At 40.5% G+C, this 27,104-nt stretch overlaps 1 protein-coding gene across 4 annotated transcripts in view; it reads right to left on the reverse strand.

Moving 5' to 3' along the window:
- ZFAT (zinc finger and AT-hook domain containing) overlaps positions 1–27,104 on the reverse strand; it is a 264,317-nt gene that overhangs the window by 120,175 nt on the left and 117,038 nt on the right. For all 4 annotated transcript variants that reach the window (XM_050940606.1, XM_050940605.1, XM_050940604.1 and 1 more), the window contains one exon: positions 16,756–17,019. In XM_050940606.1, coding sequence (XP_050796563.1) covers positions 16,756–17,019 — 264 coding nt within the window. The remainder of the gene's footprint in view (positions 1–16,755; positions 17,020–27,104) is intronic.

Genomic DNA, 27,104 nt, shown 5'->3' on the forward strand with positions numbered 1-27,104 from the left:
TTTACTTAAAGCTTTATCTGTCAAAAGGCATTCAAAGAAGTGGACAGCCACACACAAAAAGGTAAGAGACCTAAATGATTATTATTATTACTGAAAGGAAAGTAAACATTTAAAGGGACATCAAGTTAAAATTCAGGACTCTGTGTGGAATTTATTATTATTAATTATTATTATTATTATTTGTATTGCAGTAGCATTTAGGAGCCCTAGCCCTGGACCTGGACCCCATCATGGTAGGTGCTACACACACACAGCACAAACAATTAACAACCAAGATTATGATATCTAATAGGTAAGTCATCATTTTAAAATTTACTTTGTGCTAGAACTGTCGATTAATCGCAGTTAACTCCTGTGTTTAACTGAAAAAAAATGAATCAGGATTTAAAAAATTAACCGCAATTAATCACACTGTTAAACAATAAAATACCAATTGAAATTTATTAAATGTATTTGGATATCCTTCTACATTTTCAGATATATTTATTTCTATTACAACGCAGAATACAAAGTGTACAAAGCACACTTTCCATTATTTTTAATTCCAAATATTTGCACTGTAAAAATGATTAAAAAAAGAAATGTATATACTCATTCATAAGCTGAATATTTTTGGTAAAAATGTAGCCCATCAAAGAGTAGGGGTCGGTTTATAAAGAGGTCTACACCAAAATTTGATGATTTTAAACTCTATGGAATCATTGAATATGTAATACATTGTCCTTTTGTTTACTTGGAGCATCTGCAGGCATGGAGTCCCTCAGCTCCCTGTGGCCACAGTTCACCGTTCCCAGCCAATGGGAACTTCCCGCAGCTCCCATTGGCTGGGAACGGTGAACCGCAGCCACAGGTAGCTGAGGGACTCCATGCCTGCAGATGCTCCAAATAAACAAAATGTCCCGACGCGCCAGCGGTTTGCCCTGACAGCCAGGAGCCAAAGTTTGCCAACCCCTGAAATATAAGGTCGGCTTATGAAAGGGTCATTCAGTTTTTGCTATTTTTACCTAAGCATCTTGGGAGGTTGGCTTATAAACGAACGGGCTAATGAACAAGTATATATAGTAGTACTTTTCAATTCACCTCCTGCAAGTACTATAGTGCAATCTCTTTATTGTGAAAGTGTAACTTACAAATGTAGATTTTTTTTTTGTTATAAAACTGCACTCAGAAACAAAACAATGTAAAACTTGAGAGCCTACAAGTCCACTAAATCCTACTTCCTGTTCAGCCAATTGCTTAAGACAAACAAGTTTGTTTGCATTTATGGGAGATACTGCTGCCTGCTTCTTATTTCAATGTCACCTGAAAGCGAGAACAGGCGTTCACATGGCACTTTTGTAGCTGGCATTGCAAGGTATTTATGTGCCAAATATGCTAAACATTCGTATGCCCCTTCACGCTTTGGCCACCTTTCCATGGGACATGCTTCCATGATGATGATGCTTCCATGTTGATGATGCTTGTTAAAAAAAATGTGTTAATTAAATTTGTGACTGAACTCCTTGTGAGAGAATTGTATATCTCCTATTCTGTTTTACCCACATTCTGCCATATATTTTATGTTATAGCAAACTCGGATGATGACCCAGCACGTTTGTTTTAAGAACACTCTCACAGAATATTTGACAAAACGCAAAGAAAGTACCAATGTGAGATTTCTAAAAATAGCTACAGCACTCAACCCAAGGTTTAAGAATCTGAAGTGCCATCCAAAATCTGAGAGGGATAAGGTGTGGCATTAGGATGTCTAGATGTCCCAATTTTTATAGGGACAGTCCCAATATTCAGGACTTTTGTCTTATGTAGGCACTGTGACAGACCCAGGCCAGTGGGGTGCAGGAGTCTGGTAGAGGGCAAATATACTGGTCACTGGGTGAGTAGTCTTCTGTTCCCTGAGTGACCAGAGCAGGGTCTGCACTAGAGTAATCAGGAACTTGCTAGAACCAATTAAGGCAGACAGGCTGATTAGAACACCTGCAGCCAATCAAGGCAGGCTAATCAGGGCACCTGGGTTTTAAAAGGAGCTCTCTCCAGTCAGATGGGGAGGAGCCAGAGGAGAGGAAGTGTGTGTGAGGAGCTGGGAGCAAGAGACACAAGGAGCTGAGACTGAGAGGGTGTGCTGCTGGAGGACTAAGGATTACAAGCGTTATCAGACACCAGGAGGAAGGTCCTGTGGTGAGGATAAAGAAGGTGTTTGGAGGAGGCCTTGGGGAAGTAGCTCAGGGAGGTGTAGCTGTCACACAGCTGTTACAAGAGGCACTATAGACAGGTGCAAATCCATAGGGCCCTGGGCTGGAACCCGGAGTAGAGGGTGGGCCTGGGTTCCCCCCAAACCTCCCAACTCCTGATCAGACACAGGAGGAGCTGATCCAGACTGTGGGGGAGATCACTGAGGTGAACAAATCTGCCAATAAGCGCAGGACCCACCAAGGTAGAGGAGGAACTTTGTCACAACACCTATTAACCTCTACCTCCGTCCTGATTTTTCACACTTGCTCTCTGGTCACTCACCCTATGTAGAACATGCTTTCAGAAGTCTCAAGAGAGCAACATTCAGATGCGGAAACTATAGAACCTGAACCACCAAAAAAGAAAATCAACCTTCTGCTGGTGGCATCTGACTCAGATGATAAAAATGAACATGCATCAGTCCACTCTGTTTTGGATCATTATCGAACAGAACCTGTCATCAGCATAGAAGCATGTCCTCTGGAATGGTGCTTGAAGAATGAAGGGACATATGAATCTTTAGCGCATCTGGCTACAACAGTGCCTGGCGAATGCCTATTCTCACTTTCAGGGAACGCTGTAAACAAGAAGCAGGCATTATTATCTCCTACAAATTGTAACCAAAATTGTTTGTCTGAGCAATTGGCTGAAGTAGGACTGAGTGGAGTTGTAGGCTCTAACGTTTTACATTGTTTCATTTTTGAATGCAGGTTTTTTCTGTACATAATTCTACATTTGTAAGTTCAATTTTCATGATAAAGAGACAGCACTACAGTACTTGTATTAGGTAAATTGAAAAATACTATTTCTTTTGGTTTTTACAGTGCAAATATTTGTAATAAAATATAAAGTGAGCACTGTACACTTTGTATTGTGTTGTATTTTAAATCAATATTTGAAAATGTAGAAAACATCCAAAATATTTAAATAAATGGTATTCTATTGTTTAACATCATGATTAATTTTTTTTAATTGCTTGACAGCCCTACTTTATGCATTTTAAACCATTTTGTATATAATCATTTTCACTGGCCTCTGCCTGGTATAGTCAGTTTTCCTCTGCACTTTTCACACAGCATTGGAGAGTGGCGGGGGGAGGGAATAAAAAACGTGAAAATGTGACTGTAAAATTACAAAAGTTCACAGGGTTACTCAGCCTACAAGTAATATCTAAGATCATTATAATTGAAATAGGTGATCCTCCCCCCCCATTTTTCAATATATGCAGATATCATTGGATTCTCTTTCTTCTTTTTTTATTATTACAGTCAGATACTCTTTTTGTCTCATGCAATAGCAGAATATCACATCACACATTGCTCTGAGAGGAGCTTACCTGTACATAGGGCCAAAGATACTAGCAAACCGTCCCTTGCTTTAACACAGCTGCAGAGCCACTGCTGTTAATAAGTTTGGGGCAGAGGGTCCCTTCATTCCTAAATTCCTTCATGGAGTCAGAGAACAATAGGAGTAAGCCTGGGTAGGGCTAAATTGCCCTCAGATCTTTGGGAACACTGCAATTCAATGCAGAGTCACTATACTTTCATCTTACGAGGAGCTTTTACAGAGGTAATGTTGCTTGATTTGGTGACTTTCAGGAAAGGTGAAACTTTTCCATTTGCTGTGAAATCTGATTAATTACTGCTACGTATGGTGGGCTTTCACTAGGGATTTGATTTGTCTGGTTTGATTTTCAGGTGAGGTACCACTTGGGTCTCATTTTATAGACCTAAATTAATTAAATAACTCTCTCCCTAAGGGAGAGCATAAGGATCCATCTGTTCACGGAAGGGTTGAGCACAACTGTCAAATATCTATCACTAGAATCCCCCAAGGCTGGGGAGCATAGAGAACAGAGACTGCACCCTGTTAAAGGCTCACATAGTAAATGCATTCTCCTGTCCTCTTGAAGGTATTGTGCCTTTGTCCATGAGCTCCTGCTGAGACACTGCACTTTCAGACCACCCCTACCACAGGCTGTTCATAATGCCTGAATTTTGCACAGGACTGTGACTCTGCCAAGAGATCAGGCAGGAGAAGATACAAAGGGTGTATTCAAAACACATCTGAAATAGTAAAAAATGGAATGTAGATAATCACAGGCCAACTAAATTGTTTCTTAAAACAAGTTCCTTTTCTTCTTAATGGAGCAAACATGGGAATTCCCCTTTAAGTTTTGCACACCTGAAAATATAGCCTATACACTAGTGCCACCAATCTGGTTGAGCCTTCAGACAAGGAAAGGAGGAAGACAGGGAACAAAGGAGATCTGCATTTCAGCAAAGGGGAGAGGAAAAAACAGCATAGGACTTTTCACCGGGAGACTTCTTGTCTCTTATTCTCAGCTGCAAAAGAATTTTTTCCTAAAAGTTTCTTTGAAGAGCTGGCATTTCAAAAGTGAAATGAACCATAAAACTGAAACCACCCCCCCCCGCACCTAAAATGACAAAAGAAACTGCTATGGGACTTTGGGGGGTGGATCCTGACCTACAGGTTGGTCAGTAAGGTTGCTGCAGGTATTTGGTAAGAACTTCATCTTAACCCAATTCTAGTTTGTTCAGTTTAGTAGTAGGAAGAATTTTTTAATTCTTTTTTTATTTTATCTTTATTTTTCTTATCCTTCTTCTATTTCTAACTGTATTGCGTATGTTTAGTCTCACTTAAAAGCTTTCCTTCTTTTGTTAATAAACTTGTTTTATTGTTTAATCAAACCCAGTGTGCTTGAGTTAACCTGTTTGGGTCACCCCATTTAAGGTGGTAAACTGTTATGCATCAAACTCTTAGAATGACAACAGCCCTAATATATCTAAGCTGTCCATGGGAGGGCTGGTCAGTGCAGAACACACATTTTTGGGGGAAAATTCAGGATTGAGAAAGTGTTGGAGTCACCCTGCATGTAATAGCCAAGGCTGGTGGAAGCTGCCCCCTTCCTGAAGCACAATTCCTTCCCTGGGTTCCTATTCAGAGCTAGATGCAAAGGGTGGAGGAAGCTAGCTCAAAGCATTAATGTGAACTATGGCTAACATAAGAGTGAAAAAAATTAATCTAACAGGAAGAAATATTAATTAACAGATGGGACAATACTGACAGATTCACTCAGTCAGTGACTGGAAATCTGTTGGCAAGTTATTTTAAATTCCTAAGATAGTATAAAATTCAATAAAGCTCCAAACAATAAATAGGAAGTGATGAAGGTGAACAAACCCTATTTGAAAAAGAAAGCAATGAACTTGTCAAAAGAGGTTTTTAATTGGAAAAATACAATAATTGTAGTGTGAAGAGACAGCAGTTCCTTCAATTCAAACACAAGAAAAGATCTAAGGAGAATATATATATTATGTTACATACAGTTCACCTGCGGTCATTTATGTGGTCTGATACCTTGCCAGAAGTCCAAATAACAATCAAGGGAGAACAAATAGAAGAAGCTGAGTAACACATCTATTTGGACCAAGAAATTAACATGCGCCACGATCAGGAAGCTAAACTCTTACAACCAAATTAAAGCAGGTTGGTGCGCATCTATCAAGGATGCCCTCCATGGAAAAAAAAAAAATCGGCAAGGCAACATGCGCCAGCTTTTTCAACTCAATAGTACTGCCAGAAATGTTGTACGGCAGCGAAACATGGGCGCTGACAAAGACAGAGGAGCAGCAACAGGCTGTCATGGAGAGGGCAACATAAAGAAGAATTCTGGGTATTTCAATCTGTGACCGGGTCCACGGTGAAGTGACCAGACAGGGGAGAGGAGTGCAGGACATGGTGAGAGCAGGCATAGTAAAATGCGATGGGCTGGGTACACAGCGAGACTGACAATCGATGGACTGCAGCTGTCGCTGAGTGGTACCCATAGGAACTGAAACGACCACTCGGCCGACCTCCAAAGAGATGGGAAGATTTTACCGTTAAAAGACATGGCTGTACATGGAGAAGGAAAACCAGGATACAAGAAGAATGAAAAATGTGTTGTGATCCATGCAATCTATACAAGGGCTGAAGGACAGATCAATCAAGGTGATCAAGGTGACAGTCCACCTCTGAACCTCTGTAAATTAGGACAGTCTTAAAAATGGGTGTGCAGAAGTAAAGAATTAACTTTAGACCAGCATACAGTAGATCTGTTTAACACGATATAGAATCTTATAGAATTTCTCAGGATAACAATAGTGCCTTATCAAAATCTCATTTTAAATTCAGTATGTAAAAAAGTTGCAGCAGGCTGCTAAAAGCCTAAACATGAAGAAATAATTATAAAGTGAAAAATATCTTTTACTCTTGATAGTGGGCCCAACCCTGAAATGTGTCAAGTGCCTCAAACAAGGTCTTGCAACTCAGTTCCCATTGTATTTATTGGAAGCTGGGGATGCTCAGCACCTTGCAGAACTAGTCAAGGTATTTGCGAAGGTGCTTAGAATACGTTAAATGCAATAGAAATGCTGTTACCAAAAAGATCCAATTAGGGGTCAAGAATTGGTAAGAGGTCAAATTTGATGGATCAGTAAATTACAGTTATAGTCAATGCTGAATATCAATGTTGTGATCATTGATGAAACAATGTGTATATGATAAACTTCTGTCTAGACAATGTTTGGTCTCAGCGAAGTCCTGCAAAACCTCTTATGTCCCATCCTGCAGCCCTTACTCACATAAGCAATCCTCACTCATTTGCATAGTCTCATTGACTTTAATGGGAGTTGCAATTGCTCCAGGCTCCCCAAGGTCAGGAACTAAAGAGTGGAGAATGACCCCGCCAAGATTTTTAGACTAAACCTCATTTTAATTTACAAGGCCATGCTATTTCTGAGTTGAGACCTGACAAAAAATTTCAAAACATAACTAATGCCAATTTTTTCTGAGACCCGCCACAGGTACAAAATCTGAAATGGAAGTGATCTGTTTCGTGGATACTGGAGTGGTGTGGGGAAACAGCTTTACAATGGAAAGCCAGTCTCAAAGTTAATGAGGGAGAGGATACTGGCTCTCCTTAATATGAGATTACCTCATCAATAATTTAGCTCTGTCATTGGAATAAACAACTCTGCCTTCACTGTCGTAGTTTATGCATTCTGGCATCAGTGTTTTCTGTTTTCTCCAAATAGGACACCTCACTCCATATTACTCCTAGTGTATTATAAATGAAGCTTCATGAGTGGTTTTAAGTTGATTTAGGAGAAAATGAAATGCATTCAGCTTAGAAGGTCTAAACAAAGTTTTGACAAATGGTAAGCAAAAATATTTGCTTGCTCATAACAGCTTCATTTAAATGGAGTTCCTCACTTCAGCTGAACAGCTGGCACTTCAGTTCAACAGACTAATACACTGACCTTCCCTATCCAACGATACGCATTTTAAATCCCAGTTGTGCTTGTACAAGTAACACTGTATAATGCAGTGCCAGATCTTTATACTACATGTAAGGAATGTTCACATTGGTGATGATGAGGAAGGCTACCGTCAAATCCATGGAGTATCAATATTTTCAATGTAATTTCAAACTAATCTGTTCAACGATCCCAATTTTCTGATCAGAGTCCCCAATTGGAGGCGCTGCCACATGCAGCCTTAATTGGAGGCATGCCTGGTGCATCCTCAAGGCACTACTACCAGTACCTAATTGGCACGCTGGAGTGCTATTCATTGAAGGGTTGTAAGTTTTTCTTTATTCCACTAGGCCTCTACAGGATGCAGGCGTTGCACTGATCCAAGAGGAGGGGAAAATTCCTCTTGTAAATTTTCAAAACTGCCCATGCAAAAATGTTATGTGAAATCAGTAATTACTTGTGTAAGTATAGCACAGGAGTGGCCAAACGTACTGACCCTCTGAGCCGCATACAATAATCTTCAGGAACTTCAGAGCTGCAAGACATGCACAACCTGCCCCACGGGGTGGTGCCTGCAGGGGTATGGGGTTTCTGCCCCGACGCTCCCAGTAGGGCTAAAGTCCCTAGTCCCACCACCCTGCCGCAGGGCAGAAGACTCTAGTCCCACCACCCTGCCAGAGGTCGGAAGCTGCAAGCTCCCCCTCAACCCAGTCTGGTAGGTGGAGAATGGGGTGAGGTGCGTGTGAGGCTCTGTGAGCTGCCCTTTAACTGTAAGAGAGCCACATGTGGCTCATGAGCCACAGTTTGGCAATGCCTGCTATAGCGTCTTTGTGACCAAAATGAAGTCTGCTCTGCAGGACAGCTCTGGCCAAGAAAAGGCGCGTGCTGAAATGCAGCAGGTAAACTCCTTTCCACCCCAAGGGCACCTTTTCTAACCCCCTAAACTCACTCACTCTCTCTCTCTCACACACACACACACACACACACGCACGCACGCACGCACCAGAGGGATGAATGGAGAAAAAACAACAGGGAGAGAAGATGGAGGGTGGGGCGGTCGGAGGGGGCAATAAAACAAGGTTACATCCAACATAGAGACCCATGTGCCCAGTGGCACAAGATAAAAAGATAGACACCGAGCAGTGTATCTAGACTCAGAGTTCAGGAATCCTAGGCAGAGTTCCAGTCTGGAAGTGAGTCTTCGGCACCTGGTCGTCTTTGGCACCAAGATACTTTCCACAGCAAACCCCTTGGGTGCCCTTTTCTGCCACAATCTGCAAACCCTCCCAGAGGGACAATCTCCCCACTTACCTAACTACAGCCTCTCTCCTTAATCCCGATGCAGTCACAAGACCCAGTACTCACAGCCCCATTAAGCTCTGGGTAACTGTGATACTGAGTCTGGCTCCAGTTTGTCCATCTCAGGTGATTCCTTCCTAGCGTAGTGCTCCTCCTGGCTCCTGTCCTGGGAAGTCCTGGGTCAACTGCTCCGTCCTTCCTGGGCTTTGGGCTGGCTCAGCTGCTTCACTAGAGAAGGGCCTGCTTGCTGTAGACCTCTGGTTTGGAGCTACAGGCACACACCTGCCCCAGTTACTCTTCCTACTTCAACTCTCCTCCCCCCAAAACAACCAGCACTTCCTATTGCTGGAACAACCAACACTTCCTCTGCCTCAGGATGAGGTTTTAAAGGAGCTGTGCTCTCTAAACACCAACATGATTACGTTTGCACCCATTTGAGTGAGAAGGGAGAATTACTTATTGACAGTAATGAGTAAACTTTTTAAAAGCACCTAAGTGACTTAAGACAGCAACTAGTTTTCAAAAATGATTTAAGCTCCTAAGTGACTTAGAATTTTTGAAAATGTTACTCCTTGTCTAAGAAAATTGTACCTGTTTAACTTAAGTTGAATTTTAATCTGATTTATTTAAACTGGTACAGCCTCCTGCATAGAAACTTATTTTGGTTTTAGAGTAGCTTACTTTGGTCAGAAGTGGCACCAGGTATTCATAACTCTCTCTCACAAACAAGAAGGGAATGAGCTGGATTCGGACATTTTTAGGGTATTCAAAATTTCTTGATAAGTGAACTGTGGGAAATGCAGGTGAGCTCTGGGTTGGTGGCTGCAGGTGGAGTGGATCCATGCTGTTTGAGAAGGCTCCCCATGTGTGTGATCCTTTCAGCAAACTAGGATAGTTCTTCACACCGTGTGGTTCTTGGCTCTGATGCAGATCGTGGGCACTCGGGACTGATGAAGCAATTTACCGCCCTCGATAGCTTCTTGATGCAGGACTTGGCAGCTCCAGTAGAGGCCCATACAAAGGTATTTTTGTCTGGTAATACAGCCTGACCATAGGTTCTGAAGAATTTATGTTTCATCCTGTCTTAATCAGCCTTTGTTTTCTGCATCAGCACTCAAGTTTCCACACCCTCTCTTCTGCCAGTGCGGACTGTCAGAAAACCAAGAAGTTCCATGTGGGTGATGGGAAGGAAGGGACTGTTTAGGGGCAAGTGTGCCAATGGCCGAGGTCAGTGTAGAATGACAATGATTCACTGATTCTCAGACTGTTGTGTTTTTAGCAGGCTTTGGAATTTGTTGGAGTCCATGAGTCTTCATGGTCAAATCAGGATCATTGGTCTTTATTGCTGCCTGAGTGCTGGAAGGTCTCTGACCACTGCCTTAATGAGGTGATGGTCTGACAAGACTGTGACTGGATTGTAATGTCCTTGATCTTGATATCTCGGCCTAAGATCAGGTCCAAGAAATCACCAGCTGTGGTGAGTGGACCAGAAATAATCTGTAAAAGTTCTAGGGAAGAACGTGAAGAGACGGGTTTTTGTATCTTTAGCCAAGTCAGTTTGAATTGTGAAATCTCCCAGGACAATGAGTCTGGGGTATTTCACCACCATTACTGACAAAGTGTCAGTGAGCACTTTTCTGTATCCTTTTGTCTGTAGTGGCCTGTAAATAATCATAAAAATCTATGTTGGCATTGGCTCTGGTTTCCACTGTTAGTAGAATGAAGATGACTTCTTACCTGAGGCATCTCTCTTGCATTTGATGTTTGCAGAGATGAATGCAGTACCACCTGCTTGTCTAGGTCTGTGGTGTACTGTTGGGGAGACGAGGTGGGCTAGCTTAGTGTTTGCAGGATCATCTAGCCAGGTCTCAGGGATGCAGCCTATATCAGACACTTCATAACTGATGATGATGTGTGTTGGTTTTTGTTTCTTAGCAGCAGATATTGCATTAATTAGCATCAACTTTAGTTTGCGATACTTTCCGCTGTCTGCTTCTGACCGGTGCCTACCTAGTGGACCTGTGCAGTGGGTACAGATGTTAGATGTCTAGAATCTGGTCTGAGATACACTAGGAAGGTGAAGTAATATATTTTATTGGACCAACTTCTGCTGGTGGAAGGCACAAGTTTTCAAGCCTCAGAAAGATCTTCTTCAGTTCTGGGGAAGTAAACCAACGTGTCAGAATCTGGTTTCTTATTTCTGCTTTTTCTGTTTCCTTGGACAGTTCCTCCCAATTTGAATTGTGACAGGAGATGAAGTAATGTTGCCATTGGATGTTCCAAGTGGAAGAATAGTTACCTCGTTTGCCATATGCCCTGGGAAAGGCAGGTCTGGTTGGATATCTTTTGGAGCTGTAACCTGGCTGAGTCCTGCGAATGGGTGGACCTGGAACAGTGTGTTCCTGGAGTATTGGTATGTGTGCTGGAAGCATGGTGGAACAGCAGTAGAAATAGTAATAAATGGTAGGTCTGACCCCCTCAAGAGGAAGTGTAAATGGCTTCACATATCCACTTCCTTGAAATAAGCTGTCTCTGTTGTCATGACGCCACTGTTACTCTTACCTGCTTTGGGAGGGAGGTGGAGAGGAGAGAGGAAGAGAAGTAGCACCTACCATTTAGTCTTGTCTGAGCCAGAGCTGAAAAGTGGGTAGCAGTGAAGACTGGAGGAGCAGGGCTGGGACTGCTTCCTGGTAGAAAAACAGAGCCCATGGGCAGCCTCCTTCCCAGTGGTGGTTCCTGAGCTGAGGGAGGGACAGGGAAGGGAATCACAGCCTCACTGAACCTTTTGAGAATTGACACAAATTTTCTGAAAAGTGGGAAGTGGCTGAAGGTGGAAAGGTCTGAAGGTTCTCCTCTCTCTCCCCCAAATGTGGGCTGCGTGAAGGGCCAGCTGGAGCTGGACCCAGCTGCTGTTGCTGAGCTGTGTCTCTGCCAAGGGGAGAGAGAAGTGGCTGGGGGAGCAGGGACTCAGCTCCTTTAAGAGCTCGCGGGATTCTCTGCTATTTTGCTGCTGGTGCTGGCCATGTACAGGGCCACATGGAATTGGACCCTGCTTCTGCAGCTGTATTCCTGCTAGGGGAAGAGAGGAGAGTGGCTGTTCACATCCGAAACAATCATCATCATCGCAAATGCAAAGGAATGTAGCCTCCTTGCAGATAAAGCACCACTCAGATCAATCTCTAGCTAGGCCTTAAGGTGGCCTGGCTGGATATTCGGTCTATGTCCATTGTTGTCAATGTTATTGCACCACCAAAGCTTCTGGTGACCACATGATCATCAGCTGTGAAACAATGGCAGGGATTCAAGAGATTTTTAAGAGGTCCATCTGAGTCACAGAACTATAGAACTGAGAAATTAGAGAAACTTCTTAGGTCTGTCAGTTCACTTCCTTGTGAACAATGCATAGGATTGACTCCAGTACAATTTAGCAGTGTTTTGTCAAGTTTACTTTTAAACGTCCCATATGATAGGGCTTCAGACACCTAACTCAAGAGACTGCTCCACAGCCTAAAGCATCTTATGGTCTAGAAGTTTCTTGATATTTTCCCTTTTACTTCAATAATGCCTATCACAGCTGAATTTACACATTTTAAATATTTGTAAATTATCATAACCCCCTTAATCATATCTTAAACTAATTTTTCCTCAGTGAGCTAGTGAAGAATGTGTTTTTATTACCCAGTTTCAACTCAGGAATCACATGAAAAGATATATGTTTGCGTTACCACTCTTTTAACCAGTAAGTGCACTTGATAATCATGAGCTCATTTTCACAGAAAGAACAGCTGAAATTATCGACTAAAAGTAGAATAGCGTTATACCATTCCATACACAGAAGTAAGGAAGCTCAAAGACATGGTTGCCCAGCAATCATAATTTGGCACCGGACAGTATATGTAGGGTTTTTTAATATTACTGAATACACTTTTTAATTTAAGCCTTAATAAAATGACACAACGTGACAGAGTTACAGTTGCTGTGGAAACCATAACTGAATTTCCTGGCTTTTGTGTGTGCATAAGTTCTCAGCTAGTGTTTTTGGGCTTATTGCGAAGTTTTGAACTGCCATATAAAATTGAAATGGTTGCTGTCATAAACAGATAGTTAAGGGTTAATGTCTCTTTTACCTGTAAAGGGTTAAGAAGCTCAGTGAACCTGGCTGACACCCGACCAGAGGACCAATGGGGGGACAAGATACTTTCAAATCTTGGTGGAGAGAAGTCTTTGTTTGTGCTGGTTGTGTTGTTCGTTGTTCGCTCTTGGGGCTAAGCAGGACCAGATGTATACCCAGGTTTTCTCTAATCTTTCTGAATCATTCTCTCACGTTTCAAAATAGTAAGTATAGCCAGGAAAGGTGGATTAGTCTTATGTTTGTTTTCTTAACTTGCAAATGTGTATTTTGCTGGAAGGATTTTTACCTCTGTTGGCTGTAACTTTAAATCTCAGGCTGGGGGTTGGGGGGAAGTCCCTCTAGTCTACATAAATCTGAATACCCTGTAAGCATTTACCATCCTGATTTTACAAAGATAATTTTTACTTTTTCTTTCTTTAATTAAAAGCTTTCTTTTTAAAGAACCTGACTGATTTTTTTCCCTTGTTTTAAGACCCAGGGGATTGGGTCTGAACTCACCAGGGATTGGTGGGGGGAAAGGGGAGGGGGAGGTTAATTCCTCTCTGTTTTAAGATCCAAGGAGTTTGGATCAGTGTAGCCTCTCAGGGTAACTCAAGAAGGAGAAAGTCTGGGAGGGGGAAAGGAGGGGGAATGGTTTATTTCTCTTTGTTTTAAGACCCAAGGGGTTTGGGTCTTGGGTTCCCCAGGGAAGGTTTTGGGGGAACAGAAAGTGTGCCAAACACTATATTTTGGCTGGTGGCAGCGTTATCAGATCTAAGCTAGGAATTAAGCTTAGAAGGGTCCATGCAGGTCCCCACTTTTTGGACACTAAAGTTCAAAGTGGGGGAAAAAAAACCTTGACAGTTGCACATAGAACTTACACATACTAAGCTAGTGCATGCTAATAAAGACTGCTGCACCTTCTTCTTTACCCTCCCATTCCATAGGTGCATGGGGTGTCCACCAGTTTCTGCCATTTATTTTCATCTTATACCAGTCTGTTCAGGCTTCTGAGTGTCATGTTGATGGATCTGGCTTCCTTCTCTATTGTTCTGTGTAATGTTTCTCTGGGTCACCCTCTTCTCTTTCCAGGTGGTGTCTATATTATCACTTATGGTGGAAGTCGTGTTGGTGGCACCCTTAAAATGCATCCTAATTACGCCCTCTGACATCTTCTTACCACATTTGATGCTTTAGATAGGTATGCTCAAATCAGAATTTCTGATGTTGCAAGAAACTCTTTCTAATAGTCTCTGAAGATCTTCCGCAGGCATTTACTTTGGAGTGAGTTGATCTTCTCGCCAATTTCTTTTGCAGATTTTCTTGACTCTGCTCCATAAAGGAGGGCAAATGTGATGCTGGTGTTAAAAAACAAAACAAAACATATTTTTGTGCCAGTGCAATCATGTTACTTTTCCAAATCTTCAAGTTTATGGAAGTTGTTTGCTGTTTTTGACGTTTATTGCTTGACTCTAGTGTGATGTCACTGTCATTGTACATCTCACTCCTTACATAGAGAAAATTACTTACTTCAGCGAGTGTTTCTTCAGCCACACTAATGGTTACTTTTGGGACATTGATAGCCATACATTTTGTCTTTCCATTGTTGATGAACAAACCTATTTAATTTGTTGTATATGCTGTGTCTTTTCTTCCATTAAGCAATGTGTTGAACTAAGCAAGACAATGTCATCAGCAAAAACCAGGTCATCCAAATGTGCTTTATCATTTGTCCACAAAATTCCTTGGTTGCCTTCTGCAGTTACTTTCCTCATGATATAGTCAATGACCAGTTCAAACAATATTGGGGACATAATATATCCTTGGCCTTCGTCCACTTGTCACTGCAAACCATTAGGTGGTGCTGTCACCATCTCTGACTGCACATACAGTATTATCATATATTCTTGATTATGCTAATTATTTTTGCAAGTATTCCATAATATGCCACAATTCTTCCAAGACTTTCTCCTAGTACACTGTCAAAAGCCTTCTGGAAATCTATACAATTTATCACAAGAGGCACTTCGTGTTCGATACTTTGTTCTATAAAATGTCTGCAGTCTATGCAATGAGGCCCTAAAGTCCAGAGAAAATCTCCAAGGAGTCCAAAAGAGTCACTGTTGGACTTGATACAGTGCCAGGTCCCAACACCAACGCATCCTGTTCCTGGGCTTGCTCCTATAAGAATGATGGTACTGAGATCTTGACTTGCATAAACAGGTAAGAGGAGAGGCTGTAGACCTTCTTTAATGGGCTCCTGATGCATAAATCCTACCTGATTCTGAAGAGGAGTAAGCATAGTCCAAAGGCCAAGGTGGTACGGTACCAGGTGGAGTGGCAAGGGACCAGGAGTTAAACCAACCAACAAGATGTGGACACTTCTGTGAAAAGCCTCCAGTAGATACCATACATCTGCCCTGCTGCACCACAGAGCATCCAGCAAGCACCCAGACCCTCATGGCACTGAAAGTGTGGGTGCCAAAGATTATCCCAGTAACTGGGCTTGTACAACAGGGACAGGGACCTCTTACATCAACAATGAATCCTGAACCAAGAGTCAAAGATGGTCCCCGGTCACTATGTAAGACTTAGGTGTTGTGAGTACCGAGAGCATAGAGTGTACTGCAGACTAAGCTGAAGCTGTAGAAGGTTCTGGCAATTGAGTCTGTCTCAATTATACCAAAAGAGGTGCCGGAAACTACACCTCTACATTGCTAGATGATGAATATAGTACCAGGGAGCGGCTAGCTGGGTCTAATTTAGCTCTATCCTCAGTACCAGACTTCTTTCTTTGAGTCTCCATTAGGCACCTTACTCTCAAAGAAGAAGTGGACTTCTGGCTAGAGGAACTTGAAATACCTGACGTCTGACATTTCATGAAACAAGAAAAGGATCACACCTTCTCTCTGGCTCCCTCTAATGAGTGGAACTCACCACTCTGAGATGGAGTCTGAACCCCTGCTACTGAGCAGCTGGGTTCTAAGTGGGGATGCAAAGCTGCCTCCATCAGGATATGCCAGAGTTGAATTTCACTCAACTTCTTAGACCTGGTCTTAAACCCTCTATAGAAAGGGTACTTATGCTTTATGCGACCCTCTTCTAAACCCTTTAAACAGCTAGCATAACTGGCATAAATTTGTTACACCAGAACAGCACTTAAATCCCAGGGACAAAGACGTGCCTGGTACCAAGCTTAAAGCCAGAAGAAATATATATATAAATTGAAAGAAATGTCTAAAATGAGTACTGCTATCACAATAATTCACTGACTAACAAACTATGTACAATAAGGGGTAGAAAAACTTTCTTTAAAAGAAGAAAGACAGAAGAGTGCAGCAAGCATACACATGGACTCCCACTACCAATCATGGGCGATGAGAAGGAGCTCAGGAATCAGGATGGCTCTTCCCCTTTTCGCCCTCAGTTAGTAGCACAAGCATGCAGAGGGTACAGGTGCCACTCCGATAGCTACCACTATGGGAAATACTTCTCCAGCTACAGTGCACTGGAGCATACACCTAAGGTGGAATGGACATGTGCAAGCACTTGAAGAAGAAAATTTTGCTTCAGTCATCATCAGCTGGTGACCACCACACGATGACTTGAAGAGAGTATCAAGCTGTCATTTTAAGTAAATATATGTCTAAATGGAAAACAAAATCTAAACCCAGTATTCCACTCTAATTTAAAAACAATTCAGTCTAGTATTAGGAGTTTTATCTACCATATCATATTCAAAGGAAGAAGATTGGTCCACATGGTTACATGTCCTTTTGTAGGACATTTGCTTACCTGGATCTCCTTCTTCCTCTCCTTCATTTGAAACAATGATGCAGATGTGTTTTCTTAGCTGACGTGGGTTAGAGAACTTCCGACTACATTTCCGGCATTCCAAGTTGCCTGGTAAAACTTCAGCCAATTCTGTTCCTTCCTCTGGCCCTTGTTGTGTTTCCTCACTTGGAATGCAGTTATTGTTTTCTGCTGATTCTTCGTCTGCACAGAACTTCTTAGTTGACCCTTTTGGCCTGCCCCTTTTTCTCTTCACTACAAGAAGCTCTATATAAGAAAATTAAAAAGAAGCTGTAATGCAATTTTGAAGGGTTCTTGGGAGGATTAATTAATGTCTGTACAGCTCCTTGAAAAAGGAAAATGCTAAATAAAGTTCAAGAGCTTCTCCCTTTGAAATGTGAAAGCATCGTTAAAGTTTCACACTCAGACTTTTCTTTTTTAAGGGGTGACATTTGACGGTGTATCTGCCAGCTGCAGAGCAATAACACTTGGTATTACTGATACCAAATTCAAATTACTGTACATTTTAAAAATTAAAATGTAGGCATTCTTTTAAACTGCAGCATGTTATTTTATCAGTGTGTGCATTCCTTCTAGAAAGATGTTCTGCTCTGTGTTTTCTGGCACTTCACAGATCACAAGTTCTAGTCCTTGCCTAAATCTCATTTTAATCTATATTATGTTCAAAGAAATTTCTTAAGTAATTCTTTGAAAAGTGTTCAGAAAAAAGAAAGACTGCTTAACTGTAAGTCAATTTTTTATCAAAAGCTTATTGCTTTATAATAGATTGCACAACTATTCTTTAATTACTCTCATGATTCATAATTATTACCAAACTTGCATGGAAGAAATTAAAAAAATAAATCTTGTTGGCAAGGAGATTAAAATTTATTTCCCGCTCTCCCTCACTTAAATACTCTCTTCTTAGCAAACACTGGAAAATGTTAAAATCGAAGCCCTTCACAAAACTAAATAACTACTACTACACCTCTACCTCGATAGAACGCTGCCCTTGGGAGCCAAAAAAATCTTACTGCATTATAGGTGAAACCACGTTCTATCGAACTCGCTTTGATCCACAGGAGTGCGCAGCTCCGACCCCCGGAGCGCTGCTTTACCACGTTATATCCAAATTCATGTTATATTGGGTCACGTTATATTGGGATAGAGGTGTATATAATTTAGGCTTCCTGAGTACCTTTTTATTTTTGAAGTTAGATATATGAATGAGTAGTAGTAGCACTGGAAAAGAGCAAGAAATAAGAGGAACCCTTCCTCTTACTGAAATCATATTTACTGCTTAGATTTCTCTCTTCACCACTCTGGTTACCTCAAGAGGACATTTGGAGCCATCCTCTTATAGTCTGACCACACCAGAAGCACCCATATCCTCATTAGGAAATTTTACCTAATGAAACTAGGTATTTCACTGTGAAGGAAAAATGTCTGGTAATCTATTGGGTGGTGGGGGCACTCGGGTACTACTTTAAGGGGATTTCTTTCATGCTAGCCAGACATCATATCCCCTCTTTCACACTATGAAAGACGTGGATCTATGTCTCCCCTGCTGGATGTGGTCTTCTAGCCCTACCAGTTCTACATACAGTACCGTCTGGGGAAGAATAAGGAGGATATTGTTATAACAGGTATCTCAGGAACTTGATGGAATGAGTATAATCAATGGGATATGGTAATATCAGGGTACAAAGTATATCGGAATGACAGAGTCCATCATGCTGGGGAGGGAGTGGCACTATATGTTTAAAAAAGCATAGTCAAACAAGGTGAAAATCTTAAATGAATCAAACTGAAGCACAGAATCCCTATGAACAGAAATTCCATGCTTGAAGAAAAAGATATAACAGCAGGAATATACTGCAGACCACTTGACCAGGATGTGACAGTGATTGTGAAATGCTAAGGGAGGTTAGAGAGGCTACATAACCAGAAACCAAAATAATAATGGGTGATTTCAACTATCCCCATATTGATCGAGTAAATGCCACTGCAAGATGTGATGCAAAGATAAAATGTCTAGACACCATAAATGACTGCTTCTTGGAGCACCTAGGCCTGGAACCCACAAGGGAGAAAGGCAATTCTTGATTTGGTCCTAAGTGAACCACAGAATCTCGTTCAAGAGGTAACTATAGCTGAAATGCTCAGTAACAGTGACCATAATGTAATTAAATTTAGCATCCTTGTAGAGGAGATAATACCAAAAAAGATCACCACAGTAACATTTAACTTTAAAAAGGGTAACTATACAAGAAAGAAGATGCTAGTTAGATGGAAGTTAAAAAGGTCAGTCCCAAGGGTAAAATGCCTGCAAGCAGCATGGAGACTACTTAAAAACACCATAACAGAGGTTCAGATTAAAAGTAGACCCCAAATCAAAAAAGACAGTAGGAAGACCAAAAGACCATCACCATAGCTAAACAGCAGAGTAATAGAAGCCATAAGAGGTAAAAAGTCACATCCTAATGAGGAAAATAGAAAGCAGCACAAACTCTGGCAAATAACATGTAAAAGTATTGTAACGCAGGCCTAAAAAGAATCTGAGACTCAACTTGCTGAAGACAAAAAAATTCTTATTGTTAATTTTTGTAAGTACATCACAAGCAGGACGACTGCCAAACAGGCAGTGTAGTGACTAGATGACAAAGATGTTAAGGGAACACTCAAGAAAGACAAGGCCACTGCAGAGAAGCTGAAAGAATTCTTTGCATCGGTCTTCACTATAGGGGATGTGTGGGAGATACACAGATCAAAGCTATTCTTTTGGGGCGATAAATCCGAAGTACTGTCCCAAATTGACCTGTAAACAGAAGACATTTTTGAACAAATTGATAAACTGAACAGTAATAAGTCACTAGGACCAGATGGTATTCACCCAAGAATTCTAAAGGAACTCAAATATGAAACTGTAGGACTACTAGCTGTAGTATTTGACCTATCACTGAAATCAGCCTCTGTACCAGATGACTGGAAGGTAGTTAGTGTAACACTGATGTTTTTAAAAGGTCTCTAGAGGAGATCCTGGTGATTACAGCTGGTGAGCTTAACTTCAGTCCCAGGCAAATTAGCTGAAACTATAGTAAATAAAAAGAATTATCAGACACATAGATCAACATGATTTGTTGAAGAGTCAACACGGCCTCTGTAAAGGGAAGCTATGCCTCGTAGATCTATTAAAATTCTTTTATGGTCTCAACAAGCATGTGGATAAGGGTCATACAGTCGATACAGTGTACTTGGATTTTCAGAAAGTCTTTAAAAAGGTCCCTCACCAAAGACTCTTAAGCAAACAAAGCAGTCATGGGATAACAGGGAAGCACTTCTCAAGGTTGAAAGATAGGAAATGAAGGGTAGGAATAAAAGATTGGCTTTCACAATTGAGAGAGGTGAACAGTGGGGTTGCCCAAGGATCTATACTGGAACCAGTCCTCTTCAACATATTCACTAATGGTCTGGAAATGGTGGTAAAAAGTAAGTTGGCAAAGCTTGCAGCAGTACAAAATTATTCAATATATTTAAGTCCAAAGCTGACTGAAAAGAGTTAAAAAGGTATTTAACAAAACTGGGCAACAAAATGCAGATGAAATGCAATGTTGATAAGTGCAAGTAATGCACGTTGGACAAAATAATCCCAACTATACATACAAAACAATGGGGTCTAAATTAGCTGTTGCCACTCAAGAAAGATCTTTAAGTGATTGTGGACAGTTCTCAGAATACCTATCTACAGTGTCAAAAAAGCGGCAGTTAAAAAAAGCTAACAGAATGCAAGCAACTACTAGGAAAGGAATAGATAGAAAACAGAAAATATCATAATGTCACTAGATAAATCAACAGTGCGCCCATACCTTGAATACTGTGTCCAGTTCTGGTCACCCCATCTCAAAAAGGATATAGTATAACTGGAAAAGGTTCACGGAAGGGCAACAAAGAGAGCTAAGGGTAAGGAAAGGCTTCTGTACAAAGAGATACTAAAAGGATTAGTGCTGTTCATCTTAGAGAAGTCAAAACTCAAGGGTGGATATGACAGACTTCTGTAAAATCATGAATGATGTGGAAAAAGTTAATATAGAAATGTTATTTACCCGTTTTTCCACAACACAAAAACAAGAGGTCACCCAATGAAATTAACAGGCAGCAAATTTAATACAAACAAGAGGAAGTACTTATTTACACAACACACAACTAACCTGTGGAACTCATTGCCATGGCATACTGTGATGGCCAAAAGTATAACTGGGTTAAAAAACTAAGCATAGCTAAATTCACGGAGGCCAGGTCAATTAGCCAAGATCATCAGCAAAGCAATCCCATTCTCTAAACCTCTGACTCCCTGAAGGGTGGAAGACAGTGGTGAAGCATTCTCTTATTATCCTGTTCCGTACACTCTCCTTGAAGCTCTGGTACAGACCACTGTTGGAGACAGAATACTAGGCAAGATGAACCATGATCTGACCCAGTATGGCAGCACATATTTTTAGGTTGTCGATTTCTTTTCACAGAACAGTGGAGCTAGCTTGACACTAGGTGAGATTACCCACAGTGGTGCTAACAGAGAGGAAGGGCATATGATAGGATGTTATATCCCATCTGAATCTTGAGAGGACTCTGGATATAAGGGCAGGAGCATCTGGAAAAGAATCAGATTCAAAAAATCCTCTATCTACTGTACTTCTCAGCAGGATTCATGGATCAGACAAGAAAGGTTCTTGGGAGTTAGAGAAAAATCAGAGTGTGTGTCATAAACAGATGGTTAAGGGTTAATGTCTCTTTACCTGTAAAGGGTTAAGCAGCTCAGTGAACCTGGCTGACACCTGACTAGAGGACCAACAGGGGAACAAGATACTTTCAAATCTTGGTGGAGGGAAGTCTTTGTTTGTGCTTTTTTGTTTGGTTCGTTGTTCGCTCTCGGGACTGAGAGGGGACGGGACATCATTCCAGGTTCTCCAAATCTTTCTGAATCAGTCTTTCATGTTTCCAAATAGTAAGTAATAGCAGGCAAGGCGGATTAGTCTTATGTTTGTTTTCTCAACTGGTAAATGTGTCTTTTTGCTGGATGGATTTTTACCTCTGTTTGCTGTAACTTGGAATCTCAGGCTGGGGGGGCGGGGGGAGTCCCTCTAGTCTATATGAATCTGAGTACCCTGTAAAGTATTTTCCATCCTGATTTTACAGAGATAATTTTTACCCTTTCTTTCTTTAATTAAAAGCTTTCTTTTTAAGAACCTGATTGATTTTTCCTTGTTTTAGAATCCAAGGGATTGAGTCTAAACTCACCAGGGATTGGTGGGGGGAAAAGGAGAGGGGATGGTTAATTCCTCGTTTGTTTAAGATCCAAGGAGTTTGGATCGGTGTGAAGCTTCCCAAGGCAACCCCGGGAGGGGAAAGTCTGGGGGGGAAAGGAGGAGGATGGTTTATTTCTCCTTGTTTTCAGACCCAAGGGATTTGGGTCTTGGGTTCTCCAGGGAAGGTTTTGGGGGAACAGAATGTGTGCCAGACACAGACTTCTAGCTGGTGGCAGCATACCAGATTTAAGCTAGTAATTAAGCTTAAAAGTGATCATGCAGGTCTCCACTTCTTGAACCCTAAAGTTCAAAGTGGGGAAAAAACCTTGACAGTGTGTCTGGAAGAGTTCACCTTGTGCCATTTAGAAACATTACAACAAGTGGAGCCTTCTTCAGCACTTTGGAATTAACGGAAGGGTTAGACGAGTATTCAGAGTTTTATTATAGCACACAGTACCTTTCACTTGTGACATGCAATAAAGGAGGCATAAAAGCACAGCCAGTGATCTTTAAAATATCACAGAGAAGAGAACAATGAACCAGCACCCCAAAAAAATCTTATATTGTGCCAATAATCTTACTTTAAGTGTTCAGGGAAAGCAAGCAAACAAAAAAGATGCATGCAAGATTTTAGATACATTTATGGAGGCAATACTGGAGAGGTTCCTTAATTCAAAGTGTCTAAAGTTAGATACATTTCAAAATCTTGCTATTCTCTTCATGCTGTTGTGGGGAAAAACAAAAAAAAAAAGGAATAATCTGTTAGATTATTCTTCTTGGAATTTTACACATCTACTACTATTTCTCTTTCCACCTCTACTTTGAAGCCATACATGATCAAAGCAGAGGGAAAAACCACAAAATAAAAAAGTTTTGTGGTTGCAGAAGGAGAAGTGCAAAGTAGTAAATGAGTTGCTGCAGTTCCAATAGTTTTAATTAGGACATTCTGAGTATCATTCAAGCTAAAATACATTCCAAAGGTTAAATCTGAACTGAGCTCATTATAGAAAAATTTTGATTTCCACTGCTCTCCTTCCAAGAACTTTCACAAAATGGTATTAATAACTAAGATGATTGTCTAAAGCTCTTTATCAAGTATTTGTTTAAGCCAATAGCACTTCCTCTGTTGAAAAATTAGGACTGACATGTAAATGTAAAATTCTTAAATGACATGAAAAGGAGATGCTAAAAGGACAGTCATGATGATTTTCAAATGAATGGAGCAAAAACCTCATGAAATAGGTTAATCTAAGCCATATGAAAAATAATTAATAAATGAATTGAAAGAGAGTGGGAGGGACTGGGGGGGAAAGAGAAGAGGGAAAGAAAGAACAAAAGAAAATACCGAAGGACAAGGAGGCATCTTATTCAAAATCCAAAAGAGCAAGAAGGAAATACAGTATAGCAGTAATCATTTTACTGTTTTCAAGGAAAGAGGAAAACATTGTGTCTAGTTGCAGTTTTTACTGTTTAAGGAATGCAGTAAAGTTCTCACTGAGTACCTGAGCACTTTAAGCATCAGCTGTAAAGCACAGCCCAGAAAACTTCCTTGTAAATAGGGCAAAAAATTACTCTTGCACATTACCTTCAACAGCCCTTGACCATCAGTGTTTTGAAGGTTTAGGTTATTCAAATCAAATGAAAATACAGCTTTTCCAATAATTAAAAATGAGCAGTCAAGAAAAGACAGGAAGTTTGGAGGCTCTCAAAATTTTCTGTGTACCTCCACACACAACCTTTAATGGTCATGTCAGTTGAGACAAGTCTAGCAATCAGTATTTGCCCTCTTTGAGTTAAATAAGTTAACATGCCACCAAAAAAAAAAGATTTCTCCTTGTATCTATTGATAAAAAGGTCTTCATAGGCCTAATGTGTCAAACCTAACACAGCGAATATAGATTTGGATAAAGCCTAAGTTATTATGGAATAAGTAAGTGTAAAGATTTAATATGTTAATAAAGCTACATTTCTCTCTTTCCATAAGGCTTTTACTATTCTTCCATAACGGTCACCACCTTCAGGATATTATACAAAACCTTATAAAGCATGTTATCCAAAAAGACATCAAGTGAGACAAGCAGTAGGTGAAAGAGGGGCAACTCTTCTTGGACAACTAATATTTTAAAAGATGTATTTTATTCTCTCTGCTTTCTTTAAATTTACATTTACTTTTAAAAAATGATACTAAGTAATCTAACTCTTTAGAGGACTGGTAGTAGCTCCTGCCTCTAGAATGCAGGACTGCCTTTAAGGTAATGATTTGATGCATGAGACAAGGGATTTGTGGATAAGGTCAAGCACTCTCCCTGCAAATGAGGCTTCAATGTCCCTTCCCCATCAAGGGAGATGGGGCTCAATTTGTAGAGAGATTCCCAAATATTTTTATGGGGCTGTTGATAATTTCTTGTTCCAGGGTATTCTGCTACCATGAGGGCTCACACAGATTTTGGTTTAAATGAATTAATCATTACCTGGAAATTTTGAGAGGTATTAGATGTCTGTAAGAGCTTTCCCCTTCTCCCTTCCCACTTTACTATTTCCTAAAAAGGCGATACTTTAAAAAGTTATCCAGTATGAGTTATCTTTGTCTAAGTGTTATGTTGAATAATGCTGCAGTCACTTAGGCAAAAATTCCAAATGCCTCTCTGACCACATTGGCTCTTTACCATTCATAATGTTGAACCTACACCAATATTGCTATAACAAATAAAAAAAATAGAAAATCTTATTTTTCTTTCGTGCATTTGACATCACTTTAAATAGAGTCAGCTGCATTCTACCATAGCATAACAGTCAGTCAAGTTTTAACTTTTGCCGTAAAAGATACTTAACGTCAACAGGAAAACAGAGAGATTGTTTAACATTTTATTTATTTAAAATCAGGACATATTCTTTGAAGGGTGTTCAATTAGAATTTGGAACATTTTTAAAATTAGTTTTTTTTTTTAAATCAAGACAATGGCATCCCTTAAAATACCCCCAATAATATCTCATTAAAAATTCATAGCAATTTCTGACGATTTCTACCATACACCACAAGCTTCTCCAGAGCAATCTTCATGCTGCTCAGTATTGGATGCAGATGAGAACATGTTGGAAAGACATTCCATGATATATAATTAAATCCCCAGAGACAAAAAAAGAAAAGAAAAGAAAGAAAGATGACACTTAAAAAGAGACTAATGGAATAAATCACATAAAACTATTTTTAGGCTGCTGATTCCCAGCAATTATTCACACAGGCTTCTTAAAATGAGTCAATTTAATGATCAATTGCCTGAAAAAATTCAGAATATGTGTATAGTGCTAAGATTTCTATTGATGAGCCCCTTGTGTTATTGTTCAGAAAAAATATTTTTAAATTATTCCCTTGAAGTTTCCCTAGTACAGACTCAAATTATACAGAACATTGTAAAAATTCCAGGAAGTATTTGTGTTGTATTGCAGTAAATGATCCAGAGACACCAACATGCCCTCTTGTCTATCTCCAAGACTAGCCCTGTCCCTACCCCCAACCCACTTAACAGTGAAATATTTTGGATTTACCAACCTCTTTATACATATATGTGGCAATTTGTATAGAGACATGTATTATTTTAGCACAGAATGACATGGTACCGTACAACTTAACAGGAAAGTTTAACCAAAAATCAGTTGTGCACCAAAGAGCAGAAGCCTTGGGAGAAAAGTTTTTGATTTGTTTTGTGGGTTTTTTGGATCTGCGTGGGACAGTTTAATGAATGGATTAAAAGATCGTGCATTTTAGGTGCATCAGTTTATTCTTCATTGCTTCTGTCTCTCTACCTCTCAGCCCTCTTTCAATCCTGTGTAACATGTAGATTATATAGTGACAATCTGCCCTTGCATCTCCTTATACCACCAACCATGCTGACACAATGGCAGCTCAAGGATATCAGCCAAAGCAGGGTTATGTAGTGTAAAAAACGATCCTGGTGATTCATCAGATGGCATTCTTTCTTGATTTGGTATGAACAAACACCTCAGCATGATGTTAGAAGGGCAGAAGGTGTCTTTCAAATGAGACAAAAAATAAGAGGCCCTGATCTTTTGCTAGAAGAAGATCGCACTGCACTTTTTTAAAGTTTATTAGTGTTAACTCAAGAATCCTGGCCAAATTCTAATGTGGGCAGTATGTGTTCTGCCTCATCTAAATTCCCTCTAGAGTTTCAATTGGAAAATCTTACCTTAAGAACATAAGAACGGCCATACCGGGTCAGACCAAAGGTCCATCTAGCCCAGTATCTGTCTACCGACAGTGGCCAATGCCAATTGCCCCTAACAGGCAATGCTCAAGTGATCTCTCTCCTGCTATCCATCTCCATCCTCTGACAAACAGAGGCTAGGGACACCATTCTTTACCCATCCTGGCTAATAGCCATTTATGGACTTCACCACCATGAATTTACTCAGTTCTCTTTTAATCACTGTTATAGTCCTAGCCTTCATAACCTCCTCAGGTAAGGAGTTCCACAAGTTGATGGTGCGCTGCGTGAAGAAGAACTACCTTTTATTTGTTTTAAACCTGCTGCCTATTAATTTCATTTGGTGACTCCTAGTTCTTGTATTATGGGAATAAGTAATTAACTTTTCCTTATCCACTTTCTCCATATCACTCATGATTTTATATACCTCTATCATATCCCCCCTTAGTCTCCTTTTTTCCCCAAGCTGAAGAGGAATAGCCTCTTTAATCTTTTCACATATGGGACCCTCTCCAAACCCCTAATTATTTTAGTTGCTCTTTTCTGAACCTTTTCTAGTGCTAGAATATCTTTTTTGAGGTGAGGAGACCACATCTGTACATAGTATCCAAGATATGGGTGTACCATGGATTTATATAAGGGCAATAATATATTCTCAGTCTTATTCTCTATCCCCTTTTTAATGATTCGTAACATCCTGTTTGCTTTTTTGACCGCCTCTGCACACTGCGTGGACATCTTCAGAGAATTATCCATGATGACTTCCAGATCTTTTTCCTGAGTCGTTGTAGCTAAATTAGCCCCCATCATATTGTATGTATAGTTG

Source organism: Gopherus flavomarginatus, chromosome 2 (genome assembly GCF_025201925.1).
Source record: "Gopherus flavomarginatus isolate rGopFla2 chromosome 2, rGopFla2.mat.asm, whole genome shotgun sequence".
NCBI lineage: Eukaryota > Metazoa > Chordata > Testudines > Testudinidae > Gopherus > Gopherus flavomarginatus.